We start from the raw sequence: 18,559 nt of genomic DNA, 5'->3' as shown, positions 1-18,559 counted from the left end.
CAACGTTGTGAACTATTCGTTTTCTTCAGACTCTCACAGTTAGAATGGAGATGCATTGGCCTTCACCCGACGGCCAATAGGATTGCTGGTTGCATCTCGACAGCCAATAGGATAGCTGGTTGCATCTCATCTGACATTGGTTGAGCACCTTCTTACTTCGCTCCAACCTTCTTCAGTATGTAAATTATTTTACTGCATATTGTCTGCTTAAAGAATCCCTTGTATCTGAGTAGAACTGTGTCAATATGGACAGTAGAGGGCGCCACACGTCTAAAATCAGTTTGCCAGTGACACTACATACATACATACATACATGCATGCATACATACATACATACATACATACATACATACATACATACATACATGCAATCATTGGCGCATAAAATATGCTGAGGAAGGATAATGTTTCATTAGATGATTGGGCACATGACTTCCTGAGAGGTGGCCAGATTCTCATGACCTGGCCTGTGTGTGTTGGGTGGGCGGGCCTGAGCGTTATCAGCGTAACCTAGTTCTGCACCCTGAGAACACGTGCTCCTCATTTCAGCTCATCTCAGAGAAGACGGCCTGGTTTCAGTTCTTCACTCCGTTAGCTATTCTCTCTCGTCATCTGTAACACTGAGATAAACATCCAACGGTTTACTGCTCCCCTTTTCAGCCCGTTGTTCAATCAAAGTGGAAAAACTACAAAATGAGGAATAGGCTGCTGTTTGTCCCCTTCAACTCCATCCATCCTGAAGCAGTAACTATTCCAACAATGCATGGACACTATGGGCTGATTCACACATACCTGGCTGATGGTGAGGTGGGATGATTCTCAGCTGGTGGGTGGTGGATGGGACAGACATACCTGGCTGATGGTGAGGTGGGATGATTCTCAGCTGGTGGGTGGTGGATGGGACAGACATACCTGGCTGATGGTGAGGTGTGGTGATTCTCAGCTGGTGGATGGGACAGACAGGCTGCGTCTGAAATGGCATCCTAAGGGACCTTGTCTATAGTAGTGGACTATATAGGGAATAGGGTGCATTATGCTCTGGTCTATAGTAGTGGACTATAGAGGGAATAGGGTGCATTATGCTCTGGTCTATAGTAGTGGACTATAGAGGGAATAGGGTGCATTATGCTCTGGTCTATAGTAGTGGACTATAGAGGGAATAGGGTGCATTATGCTCTGGTCTAAAGTAGTGGACTATAGAGTGAATAGGGTGCATTATGCTCTGGTCTAAAGTAGTGGACTATAGAGGGAATAGGGTGCATTATGCTCTGGTCTATAGTAGTGGACTATAGAGGGAATAGGGTGCATTATGCTCTGGTCTATAGTAGTGGACTATAGAGGGAATAGGGTGCCATAAGGCTCTGGTCTAAAGTAGTGGACTATAAGAGGGAATAGGGTGTTATTTTAGATCAAATCTAATGTTATTTGTCACATGCTTCTTAAACAACAGGTGTAGATTAACAGTGAAATGCTTACAGGCCCTTCACAACAATGCAGAGAGAACCAACAGAGAAATAATAGAAGAATATCACAAATAATATATACACACTGAGTAACGATAACTTGGCTATGTACACACTGAGTAACGATAACTTGGCTCTGTACACACTGAGTAACGATAACTTGGCTCTGTACACACTGAGTAACGATAACTTGGCTATGTACACACTGAGTAACGATAACTTGGCTATGTACACACTGAGTAACGATAACTTGGCTATGTACACACTGAGTAACGATAACTTGGCTATGTACACACTGAGTAACGATAACTTGGCTCTGTACACACTGAGTAACGATAACTTGGCTATGTACACACTGAGTAACGATAACTTGGCTATGTACACACTGAGTAACGATAACTTGGCTTTGTACACACTGAGTAACGATAACTTGGCTATGTACACACTGAGTAACGATAACTTGGCTATGTACACACTGAGTAACGATAACTTGGCTATGTACACACTGAGTAACGATAACTTGGCTATGTACACACTGAGTAACGATAACTTGGCTATGTACACACTGAGTAACGATAACTTGGCTATGTACACACTGAGTAACGATAACTTGGCTATGTACACACTGAGTAACGATAACTTGGCTATGTACACACTGAGTAACGATAACTTGGCTATGTACACACTGAGTAACGATAACTTGGCTATGTACACACTGAGTAACGATAACTTGGCTATGTACACACTGAGTAAGATAACTTGCTCTGTACACACTGAGTAACGATAACTTGGCTCTGTACAACACTGGCTCTGTACACACTGAGAACGATTAACTTGGCTCTGTACACACTGAGTAACGATAACTTGGCTCTGTACACACTGAGTAACGATAACTTGGCTCTGTACACACTGAGTAACGAGTAACTTGCTCTGTACACACTGAGTAACGATTAACTTGGCTATGTACACACTGAGTAACGATAACTTGGCTATGTACACAATGAGTAACGATAACTTGGCTTTGTACACAATGAGTAACGATAACTTGGCTTTGTACACACTGAGTAACGATAACTTGGCTTTGTACACACTGAGTAACGATAACTTGGCTATGTACACACTGAGTAACGATAACTTGGCTATGTACACAATGAGTAACGATAACTTGGCTATGTACACACTGAGTAACGATAACTTGGCTATGTACACACTGAGTAACGATAACTTGGCTATGTACACACTGAGTAACGATAACTTGGCTATGTACACACTGAGTAACGATAACTTGGCTATGTACACACTGAGTAACGATAACTTGGCTATGTACACACTGAGTAACGATAACTTGGCTATGTACACACTGAGTAACGATAACTTGGCTATGTACACACTGAGTAACGATAACTTGGCTCTGTACACACTGAGTAACGATAACTTGGCTATGTACACACTGAGTAACGATAACTTGGCTATGTACACACTGAGTAACGATAACTTGGCTATGTACACACTGAGTAACGATAACTTGGCTATGTACACACTGAGTAACGATAACATGGCTATGTACACACTGAGTAACGATAACTTGGCTATGTACACACTGAGTAACGATAACTTGGCTATGTACACACTGAGTAACGATAACTTGGCTATGTACACAAAGAGTAACGATAACTTGGCTATGTACACAAAGAGTAACGATAACTTGGCTATGTACACAGGGTACCAGTATTGAGTCAATGTGCAGGGGTACGAGGTAATAACTTGGCTATATAGACAGGGTACCAGTACTGAGTCAATGTGCAGGGGTACGAGGTAATATCTTGGCTATATAGACAGGGTACCAGTACTGAGTCAATGTGCAGGGGTACGAGGTAATAACTTGGCTATATAGACAGGGTACCAGTACTGAGTCAATGTGCAGGGGTACGAGGTAATAACTTGGCTATATAGACAGGGTACCAGTACTGAGTCAATGTGCAGGGGTACGAGGTCATTGAGGTAGATATGTAGTGCATTTGGAAAGTATTCAGACCCATCGACTTTTTCCACATTTTGTTAAGTTACAGCCTTATTCTAAAGTGGATAAAAAATACGAAAAATACTAATCAATTTCCTAGGTTCCTGCCTTTCTAGGGAGTTTTTCCTATCCACCGTGCTTCTACATCTGCATTGCTTTCTGTTTATGGTTTTAGGCTGGGTTTCTGTATAGTAGAAGCAGCCAATGTGAAGAGTCTTAACAGTTAGTGCAAGACACAGACAAGGGCAGGGTACAGTAGTTAGCAGTATAGGCGGTTTGGTGGGAGACAAGGGCAGGGTACAGTAGTTAGCAGTATAGGCGGTTTGGTGGGAGACAAGGGCAGGGTACAGTAGTTAGCAGTGTAGGCGGTTTGGTGGGAGACGAGGGCAGGGTGCAGTAGTTAGCATTGTAGGCGGTTTGGTGGGAGACAAGGGCAGGGTACAGTAGTTAGCAGTGTAGGCGGTTTGGTGGGAGACAAGGGCAGGGTACAGTAGTTAGCAGTGTAGGCGGTTTGGTGGGAGACAAGGGCAGGGTACAGTAGTTAGCAGTGTAGGCGGTTTGGTGGGAGACAAGGGCAGGGTACAGTAGTTAGCAGTGTAGGCGGTTTGGTGGGAGACAAGGGCAGGGTGCAGTAGTTAGCAGTGTAGGCGGTTTGGTGGGAGACAAGGGCAGGGTGCAGTAGTTAGCAGTGTAGGCGGTTTGGTGGGAGACAAGGGCAGGGTGCAGTAGTTAGCAGTGTAGGCGGTTTGGTGGGAGACAAGGGCAGGGTACAGTAGTTAGCAGTGTAGGCGGTTTGGTGGGAGACAAGGGCAGGGTACAGTAGTTAGCAGTGTAGGCGGTTTGGTGGGAGACAAGGGCAGGGTGCAGTAGTGTCATGACGTTGCCCTCTTTGGCTACAGCGAGCACCATCCCCCCTCTCTCTATACTCCCTACAACAGGCTCTGTTAGGCAGGTCATAAATTCCTGGAGGAGATTCTCTCCAGTGAGTTTTCACAGAGAGAACAATGGAATTTCTTCCACCTCTCAGAACTTGAGAACCGAACAATATTCATGTTCTGGAGAATGTATAAAAGGTCGGTGACGTAGCCAGCTACGAACTGGTCCGTTTGGTACAATTTTGTGAAACTCATGAGAGACAATACAGCCACATTACCATAATCCTGTTTATACAAGAGTCTCAGTTATGAGGCTTACATCTAATTGTTGTATAAAATGAATGAGTAAAGATGAAACACTTTCTGAAATGATGTAATGTGATTTTAGACTCTTTAATGAAGGAAACTCCAATTCCCTTTGGAGTTGAACTAAATCAGAGGCCCGGCCATGAGTGCAGACATTGAGCTGGCGTCATGGGACCGTCCCTTTCTGCTGCTCCGAATATAACCCCACCTTAGGTTGGTCTGAAGATAGAAAACCTTACCTCAATTACGAGAGGGCTAAGGTTTGAGTAGAGACCAGTACCTCATCACAGAGGGCTAAGGTTTGAGTAGAGACCAGTACCTCATCACAGAGGGCTAAGGTTTGAGTAGAGACCAGTACCTCATCACAGAGGGCTAAGGTTTGAGTAGAGACCATGCATTTCTCTTGCTGAATTCTTAACCATACCACGTGGTTAAACTCTTAGACTATCAAACCGACAGAATAAGAACAAATCTTTGATACTAATTACTAGTCTGCAGCTAGGAATTCGGTATCGTTGAACGCGGAGACCGACAACCGCCGAAACATCTACTCTATAACGACATTGCTGAATGTTACTCTGAACTAACCATTCTAACCACGGCAGAGAGAGAGGGCGGACAAACTCTCCAACAGAAACGAACTTTCCAACAGAGATCAGGACGACACACTGAGCGTAAATATATATATACATATATTGATTGCAATTATTCCCGAGTGAGTGTTCATGTGCAAAGGATTAGCATTTCAATTGTTATAATTACCAACTTTGTGGTGTCTGATCTCAGTCGACACCCACTTCCCTTTTGTCCACCAAGCCGCCATGCCGGTTTAGCCCACTAGGGCACATCCGCTATCATTTCCTTGTAACTATATCTACTGTTTGTTTATGCATTTCTGTGATTTATTTAGTTAGTAAATAAATGATTTATGACAATTGATGTATGGATGATTCATAGTGAAGACTGGGTACGTGCAGATAACCAACAATTTACCACGTTTGGAATGAGACTAACGTGAGGTAAAGAATAATTCATTAATTAGAAGACTAATTGATCAGATATTAAAATATCTGAAAGTTATATTAGGAAAATTATAACTTTAATCTGAATATTTTCCTTGGTCCCCCACTTCCTAGTTAATTACATCTACCTGATTAGTTAATCACGTAATAATAATTACAGAGAATTGATTTGATAAACTACAAATGAGTCTTCAGTCTAATAATGCCAAAGGCAGGACAGTAGTTAGCAGTATAGGCTGTTTGGTAGGATGGGCGGGTCGGCTACTGACTCTGTTCACCCTCCTGTTTTACTGAGTAGAAGAAAAGTCTGAGTAACAGACTCCTTTTGGACCAGCAGAGCAGTAAGACTCTCCCTTACAGCGGATCTGTAAGTACTTTATAAGAAACTCTGTTATTGGAAAAGTAATGATGAAAAATTTAAGCTTATCAAAAATAAGACTTTTATTTGTAGTTTGAATGTTTTCTCTATGGCTATCAGCATTTGTTGAGTGTTCCATTAGTATATTGTATGTCTTTCTGTGTATTCTTCGTTAGTACCCAACTCTTTTTCCTCTCAGGGAGGATGGCCAACGTCCAGGTGCCTGTTGGTATGTCCTACTGTACTTTGGGTTGAGTGAAACTCTTGTTAACTATAAAGGAAGTTAAACAGCCATGTGTTTTCAGTGGACAGATAGTTGGAAGAAAGTAAATAATGGATGAATGAATGAATGAATGAGTGAATTGATAGATGAATGAAGCCATGCTGTGAGGTACTGTAGGAATGAATGAATTAACAAATGAATGCATTAGAGAATGAACTAATACTTTGTCTACTCCCCCCTCCTCCAGTGGCCATCGGTGCATTTGGGGACAGTCCTGTCCAGATGACCTGTCCTAACTGTCACCAGACCGTGGTCACTAAGGTTGACTTCTCCTCTGGTGTCCTCACCTACCTCTTCTGTGGAGGACTCTTCTTCTGTGGGTACGTACAAGAGAGTGTGTGTGTGTGTGTGTGTGTGTGTGTGTGTGGTGAAAGCCTATCCTACTGTTAGTCAGTGGGTTATGGTCAGGCACCACAGGCTGAAATGACTTCCATCTATCTATCAATTCTGAGATTTGTTGGTATTTTGATCCATTGATATTAGTATTTTCACAAAATAAACATACAAATGTCAAACTTGATGAAAATGTATGTATTTGTTTTTGTTTATCATACTACTGCCAAAAATGTCAAAGCTCACTACATTAAGTTAAACATAATTTAAAAGGCCATTTCATAAAGAATGTTACAAACTGGACTATATTTCGTAACTTACTTTGATGAGATTGTGATTGGGTCTAATTAGGCTTTGTGGTAGTCTAATTTCAGTGTACTTGTCTTTTAACTGCCATTTCCTGAAAGTCAGACTCTTCCAATAAACCAACTAATTTCTCTCAGCTTCAGAATCATGTACGTTCACCACATGTTGTGAGGTTATGCTTAGATGTATTCTCCAGACTTGCCCAGAGGGAATTGTTGATTCTAGATAACATTTTCTTTGGAAAAATGCACCAAAAATGCATTTTACCTATGACTTTAGTATTTTACAGATAGAAAGATGAAAACAGTATTTATCCACAATCTGCTCTGGTCAAGTCCGGTCCTGGAGGGTCTTAACAAAATGAAACCAAAATATTCAGGCTGACTTCATCCAGTGTCCAGGTGGAAATGCACTTGTGTATATATGCATATACTGTATTTAATGAGATATTTGGAAACATTTTTATACAAAATGTATTTTATTTGTGTCTACATTTAACTGATAAAAGTTGATTGTGATTAAGAGAAAAAAAATCCCTTTTAGGCCGTAAGATGCATCTCCATACAATGTTTGACCGTTGTTTTCTTCTCCTCCTCAGGTTTGTTCTGGGTTGCTGTCTCATCCCTTTCTGTTTCGACAGGCTCAAAGACGCCAAGCACACGTGTCCCTCCTGCAAGACCATCCTGGGGGTTTATGAGCGCTTATAAGCGCATAACCTGCAGGAGTCTCCCGTGTCTTTTGGGAAGCTAGCTACAACATTGTCTTGTCTTCTGAGACATGTTGTTGTTCTTCCAAAACAGTCTGTTTCTCTCAGCTTCCACCCAGTAGAACTGCACAGCAGTTTTTGTGTTTGAAAAACAAATTAGTTTAATTCAATATAACAATTTAACTGTCACAGAATGTTGTCATTGACAGTGTTCCATCCCATCCTGCCCTGTCCCTTGCTATGCAGTTAACCGCTGCCTTGGCAACGGTAAAATATTTGTGCCATAGAAAACATTGAATATTCCCATTCTTGGTTTGATGGTTGTTGTATGATCTGTAAGTTATATTACTATAATTGTCTCATGCAGCACTGTGAGTCTTTCTGATTGAGTACTGTACTGGTTTGTTAGGAATAAACTGAGCCCTGAAAATTACAATAATTTCACAACCACTAAAATATTTTGTTGTTAGTTCATAGGCTGTTCATTTCTTTATGGATAAAATATATTTTTTTTTTTGGGGGGGGGGGGGATTGTGCAATAATATATATTTTTATTAATTAAATCATACATTCAACTGCTATTTAGTATCAACAAACGGCAGCATTGAGAAGACAGACAACAGTTTGAGCTGACATGAACAGAAGCACAGTGACATTCTAATGACAGAATCATTCTACACTAGAGGAATTGGTTGTCATGACATTGAACAGCGTTTTGGCTCGGTAGATAAGTGTTGGCGTACTGTATGGAGATACTAACCCTGATGGCTCTCCCAGAAAGACGACATCACCAACACAAGACTTCTTTGTCATCTAATGAAATACCTTCATATTTTCACCAGAAGGCAAAGACAAAGGCCTCTATTCAATCCACATCGTGGAAGTTCAGTGTTACAGCATGATTGAAATTTAAAGGCAATGTTCCCGTAGCGTAGACTGCATTCACGGTAAATGCTGCAGATGTTGGCTTAATAGGAAATGACCTTTACATTTCAGCTATACAGACTGAATAGAGCCATAAAAATACTTCTTTAAGCAACGTTCCAGCAACCAAGACAGAAGATACTTCATTCCAACAACATTCCAACCACCAAAACAGAACAGACTTCATTCCAACCACCAAGACAGAACAGACTTCATTCCAGCCACCAAGACAGAACAGACTTCATTCCAGCCACCAAGACAGAACAGACTTCATTCCAACCACCAAGACAGAACAGACTTCATTCCAACCACCAAGACAGAACAGACTTCATTCCAGCCACCAAGACAGAACAGACTTCATTCCAACCACCAAGACAGAACAGACTTCATTCCAACCACCAAGACAGAACAGACTTCATTCCAACCACCAAGACAGAACAGACTTCATTCCAACCACCAAGACAGAACAGACTTCGTTCCAGCCACCAAGACAGAAAATAGTTTATTCCAACCAAGACAGAACATACAACATACAAAGTGAATACACTTAAATAAAATGGTGTGAAGACCTTGTCAGAGCAGAAACATTGACGTGACTAGATTGTTTTACAGTCTTTTGATAGGTCCAGTATATCCTTTTATTCAGTGACATTTACAATATCTAAGGCACTACCTGACTCTAAATGTATACATTTTTGTTTCCTGTTTGAGAACTTTACATTATGTTTTTCCCTGTCTGAGCCGAATGCGACTTGATGCTATGGAGTCAGTTAACTCTCTCACTCTGAAATCTAAAATCTCTGAAATCAGTGTAGAATGTATAGGACAGCGATGGCCAGAGTGGTGAGGAGAAGGTGGAGGCCGAACGTTGGTCTGTTGATCGCTCCGCCGCTCGCTACACAGAAACACGGAAACATACATTATAACTCTGTTCACTGAACCTCTAATCATAAACATTTCTCTCTCTCTTCTCTCGGAGGGCCTAAGCCCTAGGACCATGCCTCAGGACTACCTGGCCTGAGGACTCCTTGCTGTCCCCAGTCCACCTGGCCGTGCAGCTGCTCCAGTTTCAACTGTTCTGCCTGTGGCTATGGAACCCTGACCTGTTCACCGGACGTGCTACCTTGTCCTGGACCTGTTGTTTTGGACTCTCTCTCTCTCTACCGCACCTGCTGTCTCTAACTCTGAATGATCGGCTATGAAAAGCCAACAGACATTTACTCCTGAGGTGCTGACCTGTTGCACCCTCGACAACCACTGTGATTATTATTATTTGACCCTGCTGGTCATCTATGATCATTTTAACATCTTGGCCATGTTCTGTTATAATCTCCACCCGGCACAGCCAGAAGAGGACTGGCCACCCCTCATAGCCTGGTTCCTCTCTAGGTTTCTTCCTAGGTTTCTGCCTTTCTAGGGAGTTTTTCCTAGCCACCGTGCTTTTACACCTGCATTGCTTGCTGTTTGGGGTTTTAGGCTGGGTTTCTGTACAGCACTTTGAGACATCAGCTGATGTAAGAAGGGCTTCATAAATAAATTAGATTGATTGATTGATTGAAACAATACATCATAACTTTGTTCACCGAACCTCTAATCATATACAGCGCATTATAAATGGTTAATAATCAAACTATCACAGAGAAATGAAAGAGAACCGGCTGATCTTTCATAGATAAAAAGGAACGGTCATGTTTTACCTGTAGTAGCAGCTCCTCCAGCCACGGTGGTGACTGACCCAGCTCCTCCAGCCACGGTGGTGACTGACCCAGCTCCTCCAGCCACGGTGGTGACTGACCCAGCTCCTCCAGCCACGGTGGTGACTGACCCAGCTCCTCCAGCCACGGTGGTGACTGGCCCAGCTCCTCCAGCTACCCCTGCACTGGTAATAGGAAGTATGATGGTCCCCACACCAACCGTGGTGGGGTCAGCCTTGCCCCCCTTAAGATCCAGCCCCAGGGAGTCCAGGTCGGCCTGGAAACGGGTGCTGATCCAGGTCTGGACCATGCTCTGGTTCTCATAGCTCTTCAGCTCTGGCAGGTTAGAACCTAGCAGACCTTTGACCTGGCTCACACCCAGAGCCTGAGGGGGGAGGGGTGGAGGGGTTAGGGGGATAACTAGATACAGTTGTAGAAACACACACACACACACAGATGTAGAAACACAGACAGACAGACAGATGTAGAAACGCACAAAGACACACACAAACAGACAGACTGATAGACAGACACACAGACAGACAGATGTAGAAACGCACACAGACACACAGACAGACAGATGTAGAAACACACACAGACACACCTGTATAACAGTAGGGTCCAGGCTGATGAAAGTGTCCATGTCCATATTAATGTTAGAGGTGGACAGACGCTGAACGTAGGCTGAGTCAGCACCACCTAGTGGACAGACAGAGAGTGGGCTGAGTCAGCACCACCTAGTGGACAGACAGAGAGTAGGCTGAGTCAGCACCACCTAGTGGACAGACAGAGAGTAGGCTGAGTCAGCACCACCTAGTGGACAGACAGAGAGTAGGCTGAGTCAGCACCACATAGTGGACAGACAGAGAGTAGTCTGAGTCAGCACCACCTAGTGGACAGACAGAGTAGGCTGAGTCAGCACCCCCTAGTGGACAGACAGAGAGTAGGCTGAGTCAGCACCACCTAGTGGACAGACAGAGAGTAGGCTGAGTCAGCACCACCTAGTGGACAGACAGAGAGTAGGCTGAGTCAGCACCACCTAGTGGACAGACAGAGAGTAGGCTGAGTCAGCACCACCTAGTGGACAGACGCTGAACGTAGGCTGTCAGCACCACCTAGTGGACAGACAGAGTAGGCTGAGTTAGCACCACCTAGTGGACAGACAGAGTAGGCTGAGTTAGCACCACCTAGTGGACAGACAGAGTAGGCTGAGTCAGCACCACCTAGTGGACAGACAGAGAGTAGACTGAGTCAGCACCACCTAGTGGACAGACAGAGAGTAGGCTGAGTCAGCACCACCTAGTGGACAGACAGAGAGTAGGCTGAGTCAGCACCACCTAGTGGACAGACAGAGAGTAGACTGAGTCAGCACCACCTAGTGGACAGACAGAGAGTAGACTGAGTCAGCACCACCTAGTGGACAGACAGAGAGTAGGCTGAGTCAGCACCACCTAGTGGACAGACAGAGAGTAGGCTGAGTCAGCACCACCTAGTGGACAGACAGAGAGTAGACTGAGTCAGCACCACCTAGTGGACAGACAGAGAGTAGGCTGAGTCAGCACCACCTAGTGGACAGACAGAGAGTAGGCTGAGTCAGCACCACCTAGTGGACAGACAGAGAGTAGGCTGAGTCAGCACCACCTAGTGGACAGACAGAAGAAAGGGAAAGACAGCGATATGGATGGAGGGAATCAGAGAAAGAGAGACAGAGCCGTACTTAATTATGGCTGTGTTAGTTGGTGGGATAGTAGAGGTATGTATGTATGTATGTATGTATGTATGTATGTATGTATGTATGTATGTATGTATGTATGTATGTATGTATGTATGTATGTATGTATGTATGGCTGTGTTAGCTAGTAGGGTAGTAGAGGAATGCATGTATGTACAGTTGAAGATGGAGGTTTACATACACCTTAACCAAATACATTTAAACTCAGTTTTTCACAATTCCTAACATATAATCCTAGTAAAAATTCACTGTCTTACATCAGTTAGGATCACCACTTTTATTTTAAGAATGTGAAATGTCAGAATAATAGTAGAGAGAATGATTTATTTCAGCTTTTATTTCTTTCATCACATTGCCAGTGGGTCAGAAGTTTACATACACTCAATTAGTATTCGGTAGCATTGCCTTGAAATTGTTTAACTTGGGTCAAACGCTTCGGGTAGCCTTCCACAAGCTTCCCACAATAAGTTGGGTGAATTTTGGCCCATTCCTCCTGACAGAACTGGTGTAACTTAGTCAGGTTTGTAGGCCTCCTTGATCGCACATGCTTTTTCAGTTCTGCCCACAAATCTTCTATAGGGTTGAGGTCAGGGCTTTGTGATGGCCACTCCAATACCTTGACTTTGTTGTCCTTAAGCCATTTTGCCACAACTTTGGAAGTATGCTTGGGGTCATTGTCCATTTGGAAGACCCATTTGCGAGCAAGCTTTAACTTCCTGACTAATGTCTTGAGATGTTGCTTCCATTTATCCACATAATTTTCCCGCCTCATGATGCCATCTATTTTGTGAAGTGCACCAGTCTCTCCTGCAGCAAATCGCTGCCACCGCCGTGCTTCAATGGTTGGGTTGGTGTTCTTCGGCTTGCAAGCCTCCCCCTTTTTCCTCCAAACCTAATGATGGTCATTATGGCCAAACAGTTCTATTTTTGTTTCATCAGACCAGAGGACATTTCTCCAAAAAGTATGATATTTTCCCCCATGTGCAGTTGCAAACCGTAGTCTGCCTTTTTTATGGTGGTTTTTGAGCAGTGGCTTCTTCCTTGCTGAGCGGCCTTTCAGGTTATGTTGATATAGGACTCGTTTTACTGTGGATATAGATACTTTTGTACCTGTTTCCTCCAGCATCTTCACAAGGTCCTTTGCTGATGTTCTGGGATTGATTTGAATTTTTCGCACCAAAGCACATTCATCTCTAGGAGACAGAACCCGTCTCCTTCCTGAGCGGTATGACGGCTGTGTGGTCCCATGGTGTTTATACTTGCGTACTATTGTTTGTACAGATGAATATGGTACCTTCAGGCGTTTGGAAATTGCTCCCAAGGATGAACCAGACTTGTGGAGGTCTACAATTTTTTTTCTGAGTTCTTGGCTGATTTCTTTTGATTTTCTCATGATGTCAAGCAAAGAGGCACTGAGTTTGAAGGTAGGCCTTGAAATACATCCACAGGTACACCTCCAATTGACTCAAATGATGTCAATTAGCCTATCAGAAGCTTCTATAGCCATGACATAATTTTCTGGAATTTTCCATGCTGTTTAAAGGCACAGTCAACTTAGTGTATGTAAACTTAAGACCCACTGGAATTGTGATACAGTGAATTATAAGTGAAATAATCTGTCTAAACAATTGTTGGAAAAATGTAGATGCCTTAACCGACTTGCCAAAATTATAGTTTGCCATCAAGAAATGTGTGGAGTTGTCATGTCCTGACCAGTAAAGGGGTTATTTGTTATTATAGTTTGGTCAGGACGTGGCAGGGGGTGTTTGTTATTATAGTTTGGTCAGGACGTGGCAGGGGGTGTTTGTTTTATATGGTTTTGAGTGTGTGTTTATGTAGAGGGGCGTTTGATTTATGTATTCTGGGTTTTTTGGTTTAGTTCTATGTTGTATAGTTCTATGTCTGTTCTAGGGTATTTAGATCTATGTTTAGGTAATTGGGATTGGGGCCTTCAATTGGAGGCAGCTGGTTATCGTTGCCTCTGATTGAAGGTCCTATATTTAGGAGTATGTTTGTTATGGGTATTGTGGGAGGTTGTTCTTAGCACTGCTGTATTTAGCCTGCAAGACTGTTAGTTTGTTCGTTTCTTGTTTTGTTTAATAAGTGTTCACAAATAAAGTTAAGATGAGCACTCGACCCGCTGCGCCTTGGTCCATTTACTACGACGAACGTGACAGGAGTGGTTGAAAAACAAGTTTTAATGACTCCAACCTAAGTGTATGTAAACTTCCGACTTCAACTGTATGTATGTTATGTACCTATGTATGGCTGTGTTAGCTGGTAGGAGGTAGAGGTACCTATCTATGGCTGTGTTAGCTGGTAGGAGGTACCTATGTATGGCTGTGTTAGCTGGTAGGAGGTAGAGGTACCTATGTATGGCTGTGTTAGCTGGTAGGAGGTAGAGGTACCTATGTATGGCTGTGTTAGCTGGTAGGAGGTACCTATGTATGGCTGTGTTCGCTGGTAGGAGGTACCTATGTATGGCTGTGTTCGCTGGTAGGAGGTACCTATGTATGGCTGTGTTAGCTGGTAGGAGGTACCTATGTATGGCTGTGTTCGCTGGTAGGAGGTACCTATGTATGGCTGTGTTAGCTGGTAGGAGGTACCTATGTATGGCTGTGTTAGCTGGTAGGAGGTACCTATGTATGGCTGTGTTAGCTGGTAGGAGGTACCTATGTATGGCTGTGTTCGCTGGTAGGAGGTACCTATGTATGGCTGTGTTCGCTGGTAGGAGGTACCTATGATGGCTGTGTTCGCTGGTAGGAGGTACCTATGTATGGCTGTGTTCGCTGGTAGGAGGTAGAGGTACCTATGTATGGCTGTGTTAGCTGGTAGGAGGTACCTATGTATGGCTGTGTTAGCTGGTAGGAGGTACCTATGTATGGCTGTGTTAGCTGGTAGGAGGTACCTATGTATGGCTGTGTTAGCTGGTAGGAGGTACCTATGTATGGCTGTGTTAGCTGGTAGGAGGTACCTATGTATGGCTGTGTTAGCTGGTAGGAGGTACCTATGTATGGCTGTGTTCGCTGGTAGGAGGTAGAGGTACCTATGTATGGCTGTGTTAGCTGGTAGGAGGTACCTATGTATGGCTGTGTTCGCTGGTAGGAGGTAGAGGTACCTATGTATGGCTGAGTTCGCTGGTAGGAGGTAGAGGTACCTATGTATGGCTGTGTTAGCTGGTAGGAGGTACCTATGTATGGCTGTGTTAGCTGGTAGGAGGTACCTATGTATGGCTGTGTTAGCTGGTAGGAGGTACCTATGTATGGCTGTGTTAGCTGGTAGGAGGTACCTATGTATGGCTGTGTTAGCTGGTAGGAGGTACCTATGTATGGCTGTGTTAGCTGGTAGGAGGTACCTATGTATGGCTGTGTTAGCTGGTAGGAGGTACCTATGTATGGCTGTGTTAGCTGGTAGGAGGTACCTATGTATGGCTGTGTTCGCTGGTAGGAGGTACCTATGTATGGCTGTGTTCGCTGGTAGGAGGTACCTATGTATGGCTGTGTTAGCTGGTAGGAGGTACCTATGTATGGCTGTGTTAGCTGGTAGGAGGTACCTATGTATGGCTGTGTCGCTGGTAGGAGGTACCTATGTATGGCTGTGTTCGCTGGTAGGAGGTACCTATGTATGGCTGTGTTAGCTGGTAGGAGGTACCTATGTATGGCTGTGTTAGCTGGTAGGAGGTACCTATGTATGGCTGTGTTAGCTGGTAGGAGGTACCTATGTATGGCTGTGTTAGCTGGTAGGAGGTACCTATGTATGGCTGTGTTAGCTGGTAGGAGGTACCTATGTATGGCTGTGTTCGCTGGTAGGAGGTACCTATGTATGGCTGTGTTCGCTGGTAGGAGGTACCTATGATGGCTGTGTTCGCTGGTAGGAGGTACCTATGTATGGCTGTGTTCGCTGGTAGGAGGTAGAGGTACCTATGTATGGCTGTGTTAGCTGGTAGGAGGTACCTATGTATGGCTGTGTTAGCTGGTAGGAGGTACCTATGTATGGCTGTGTTAGCTGGTAGGAGGTACCTATGTATGGCTGTGTTAGCTGGTAGGAGGTACCTATGTATGGCTGTGTTAGCTGGTAGGAGGTACCTATGTATGGCTGTGTTAGCTGGTAGGAGGTACCTATGTATGGCTGTGTTCGCTGGTAGGAGGTAGAGGTACCTATGTATGGCTGTGTTAGCTGGTAGGAGGTACCTATGTATGGCTGTGTTCGCTGGTAGGAGGTAGAGGTACCTATGTATGGCTGAGTTCGCTGGTAGGAGGTAGAGGTACCTATGTATGGCTGTGTTAGCTGGTAGGAGGTACCTATGTATGGCTGTGTTAGCTGGTAGGAGGTACCTATGTATGGCTGTGTTAGCTGGTAGGAGGTACCTATGTATGGCTGTGTTAGCTGGTAGGAGGTACCTATGTATGGCTGTGTTAGCTGGTAGGAGGTACCTATGTATGGCTGTGTTAGCTGGTAGGAGGTACCTATGTATGGCTGTGTTAGCTGGTAGGAGGTACCTATGTATGGCTGTGTTCGCTGGTAGGAGGTACCTATGTATGGCTGTGTTCGCTGGTAGGAGGTACCTATGTATGGCTGTGTTCGCTGGTAGGAGGTACCTATGTATGGCTGTGTTCGCTGGTAGGAGGTACCTATGTATGGCTGTGTTCGCTGGTAGGAGGTACCTATGTATGGCTGTGTTAGCTGGTAGGAGGTACCTATGTATGGCTGTGTTAGCTGGTAGGAGGTACCTATGTATGGCTGTGTTCGCTGGTAGGAGGTACCTATGTATGGCTGTGTTCGCTGGTAGGAGGTACCTATGTATGGCTGTGTTAGCTGGTAGGAGGTACCTATGTATGGCTGTGTTAGCTGGTAGGAGGTAGCAGAGACAGTACTACGGCTCTGGAAGGCTCCTTCAGCAATGATGAACAGCGTTCTCTTCTTCGTTATGTTGCAGTTGGTCACCGTCAGGGCATTGGCCTTACTGCAACACGGTTAAACAGATAACACACGTCAACACAACTGTCTTATTGTTGACAAGCAGGATAAAACATACATCACATGTCAACACACTATAGGTAAGTGGGCAGACCAGTAGAAACAGTTGAAGGTTGAATAAAAGCACGTCAATTCATCTCAAGCCATCTCCTAAAACAGCCCAGACTGTAACAGCCTGTCACATTTTAGTAAAGAATCAAACCACAAAATAGGTCATTAGTTTCAATTTGAAAAATTCCAACAAGTGCGCCATTGAAAACAAATTGAAACCAGCGGCTCCTCCTATAAAAAGGCTTTAAAAATGATCCAATAGAACTGAAATGCAGCTGTCATCTCCCTCCCCCCGGACTATTCTAAAAAAGCCTCTGTGGTGTTTCCACGGTAATGGGGGAGGGGAGGAGCCTCTGTCTCTTACTTTAGGCTCTCCTCTGTAGTAACGGTCGTCAGGATGCTGGCAAGCTAGTGTTAGCATAGCGGCTAAGTGTTACATGTTTTCCTATGGAAAATGTTAGCTGTGTTACCCATCTTAGTAATAAGGGTAACAGTTTTTACTATTACATTACTGTGTAATGGTCTTCAGGAGGCTGATGTCTAGTGAACACAGGTCGGGTCCACCTCTCTGTCTTACCTCAGGCTACTCTGTGTAATGGTCTTCAGGAGGCTGGTGTCTAGTGAACACAGGTTGGGTCCTCCTCTCTGTCTTACCTCAGGCTACTCTGTGTAATGGTCTTCAGGAGGCTGATGTCTAGTGAACACAGGTTGGGTCCTCCTCTCTGTCTTACCTCAGGCTACTCTGTGTAATGGTCTTCAGGAGGCTGATGTCTAGTGAACACAGGTTGGGTCCTCCTCTCTGTCTTACCTCAGGCTACTCTGTGTAATGGTCTTCAGGAGGCTGATGTCTAGTGAACACAGGTTGGGTCCTCCTCTCTGTCTTACCTCAGGCTACTCTGTGTAATGGTCTTCAGGAGGCTGGTGTCTAGTGAACACAGGTTGGGTCCACCGATGGAGTTGAGCTCTGCACTGCCCAGAGTATTTCCTGAGTTCCTCAGGTACTTACTGATGATGGCCTGCGCCTATAGGGGGGACATGAATAGATTGGTAAATGGCAGACTGATTGATTGGTTAATCATTTGACTGACTGACAGACAGACAGACAGACAGACAGACAGACAGACAGACAGACAGACACATCTGGTTACCATGGCAGCATCCCAGTTTCCATAGGAGGAGTCCATCAGAGCTGACAGTGTGTCGATCTTGGTGATATTCCACATGGTGATGTCAGCATTCGTGGCAACGCGCGAAGCCGGCCCAAGAACCTGCACCTTTGCTTCTGGGATGGTGGAGTTTGCGGAGTAGAACTGATGGGCGGGACACAGGAAACAGGAAGTACAGTCACATAATCAACAGGAGGATAGAGCTTCATAACACCCATGTCATACTATCTGTACATTCTCTCTGTTAATCAGATGTAATGATAATGTATTTATATCAGGTCAGATGTAATGATAATGTATTTATATCAGGTCAGATGTAATGATTATGTATTTATATCAGGTC

The 18,559-nt window shown here is 44.2% G+C and overlaps 2 protein-coding genes across 7 annotated transcripts in view; one reads left to right on the top strand and one right to left on the bottom strand.

Moving 5' to 3' along the window:
- Positions 1-5,302: 5,302 nt before the first annotated feature.
- On the top strand, positions 5,303-8,128 carry LOC115177815 (lipopolysaccharide-induced tumor necrosis factor-alpha factor homolog). Of its 5 annotated transcripts, none has more exons than XR_003872506.1 (5): positions 5,303-5,338; positions 5,985-6,053; positions 6,244-6,273; positions 6,515-6,643; positions 7,565-8,128. XR_003872506.1 is itself a non-coding variant. In XM_029738796.1 (5 exons), exons 3-5 carry the CDS (start codon positions 6,249-6,251, stop codon positions 7,671-7,673), a joined length of 267 nt encoding a protein of 88 aa, XP_029594656.1. In that variant the 5' UTR covers positions 5,303-5,338; positions 5,985-6,053; positions 6,244-6,248; the 3' UTR covers positions 7,674-8,128. The 5 variants fall into 5 exon arrangements, 4 of the variants coding, with proteins under 4 accessions (XP_029594656.1, XP_029594655.1, XP_029594658.1 ...); XM_029738796.1 differs by having other exon boundaries at positions 6,515-6,647; XM_029738795.1 differs by having other exon boundaries at positions 6,244-6,294; positions 6,515-6,647.
- A 957-nt stretch (positions 8,129-9,085) lies between these two features.
- The window catches only part of LOC115177814 (uncharacterized), a 73,033-nt gene continuing 63,559 nt past the window's right edge, over positions 9,086-18,559 (bottom strand). For both annotated transcript variants that reach the window (XM_029738792.1, XM_029738793.1), the window contains 6 exons: positions 18,199-18,360; positions 17,936-18,072; positions 16,852-16,985; positions 10,895-10,989; positions 10,294-10,675; positions 9,086-9,491 (listed from right to left, as the gene is read on the bottom strand). In XM_029738792.1, coding sequence (XP_029594652.1) covers positions 9,403-9,491; positions 10,294-10,675; positions 10,895-10,989; positions 16,852-16,985; positions 17,936-18,072; positions 18,199-18,360 — 999 coding nt within the window. In that variant the 3' untranslated portion in view covers positions 9,086-9,402. The remainder of the gene's footprint in view (positions 9,492-10,293; positions 10,676-10,894; positions 10,990-16,851; positions 16,986-17,935; positions 18,073-18,198; positions 18,361-18,559) is intronic.

This window comes from Salmo trutta, chromosome 38, assembly GCF_901001165.1.
Source record: "Salmo trutta chromosome 38, fSalTru1.1, whole genome shotgun sequence".
NCBI lineage: Eukaryota > Metazoa > Chordata > Actinopteri > Salmoniformes > Salmonidae > Salmo > Salmo trutta.
The sequence above is the reverse complement of the archived record's forward strand: the minus strand, read 5'-3'. Positions and strand labels throughout refer to the sequence as shown.

Coding starts and splice junctions, on each gene's coding strand:
- LOC115177815 (XM_029738795.1), top strand. CDS start 6,249: ATGGCCAACGTCCAGGTGCCTGTTGGTATGTCCTACTGTACTTTGG. Junction 6,295..6,514: donor TATGTCCTACTGTACTTTGG/GTTGAGTGAAAC, acceptor CCCCTCCTCCAG/TGGCCATCGGTGCATTTGGG. Junction 6,648..7,564: donor GGAGGACTCTTCTTCTGTGG/GTACGTACAAGA, acceptor TCTCCTCCTCAG/GTTTGTTCTGGGTTGCTGTC.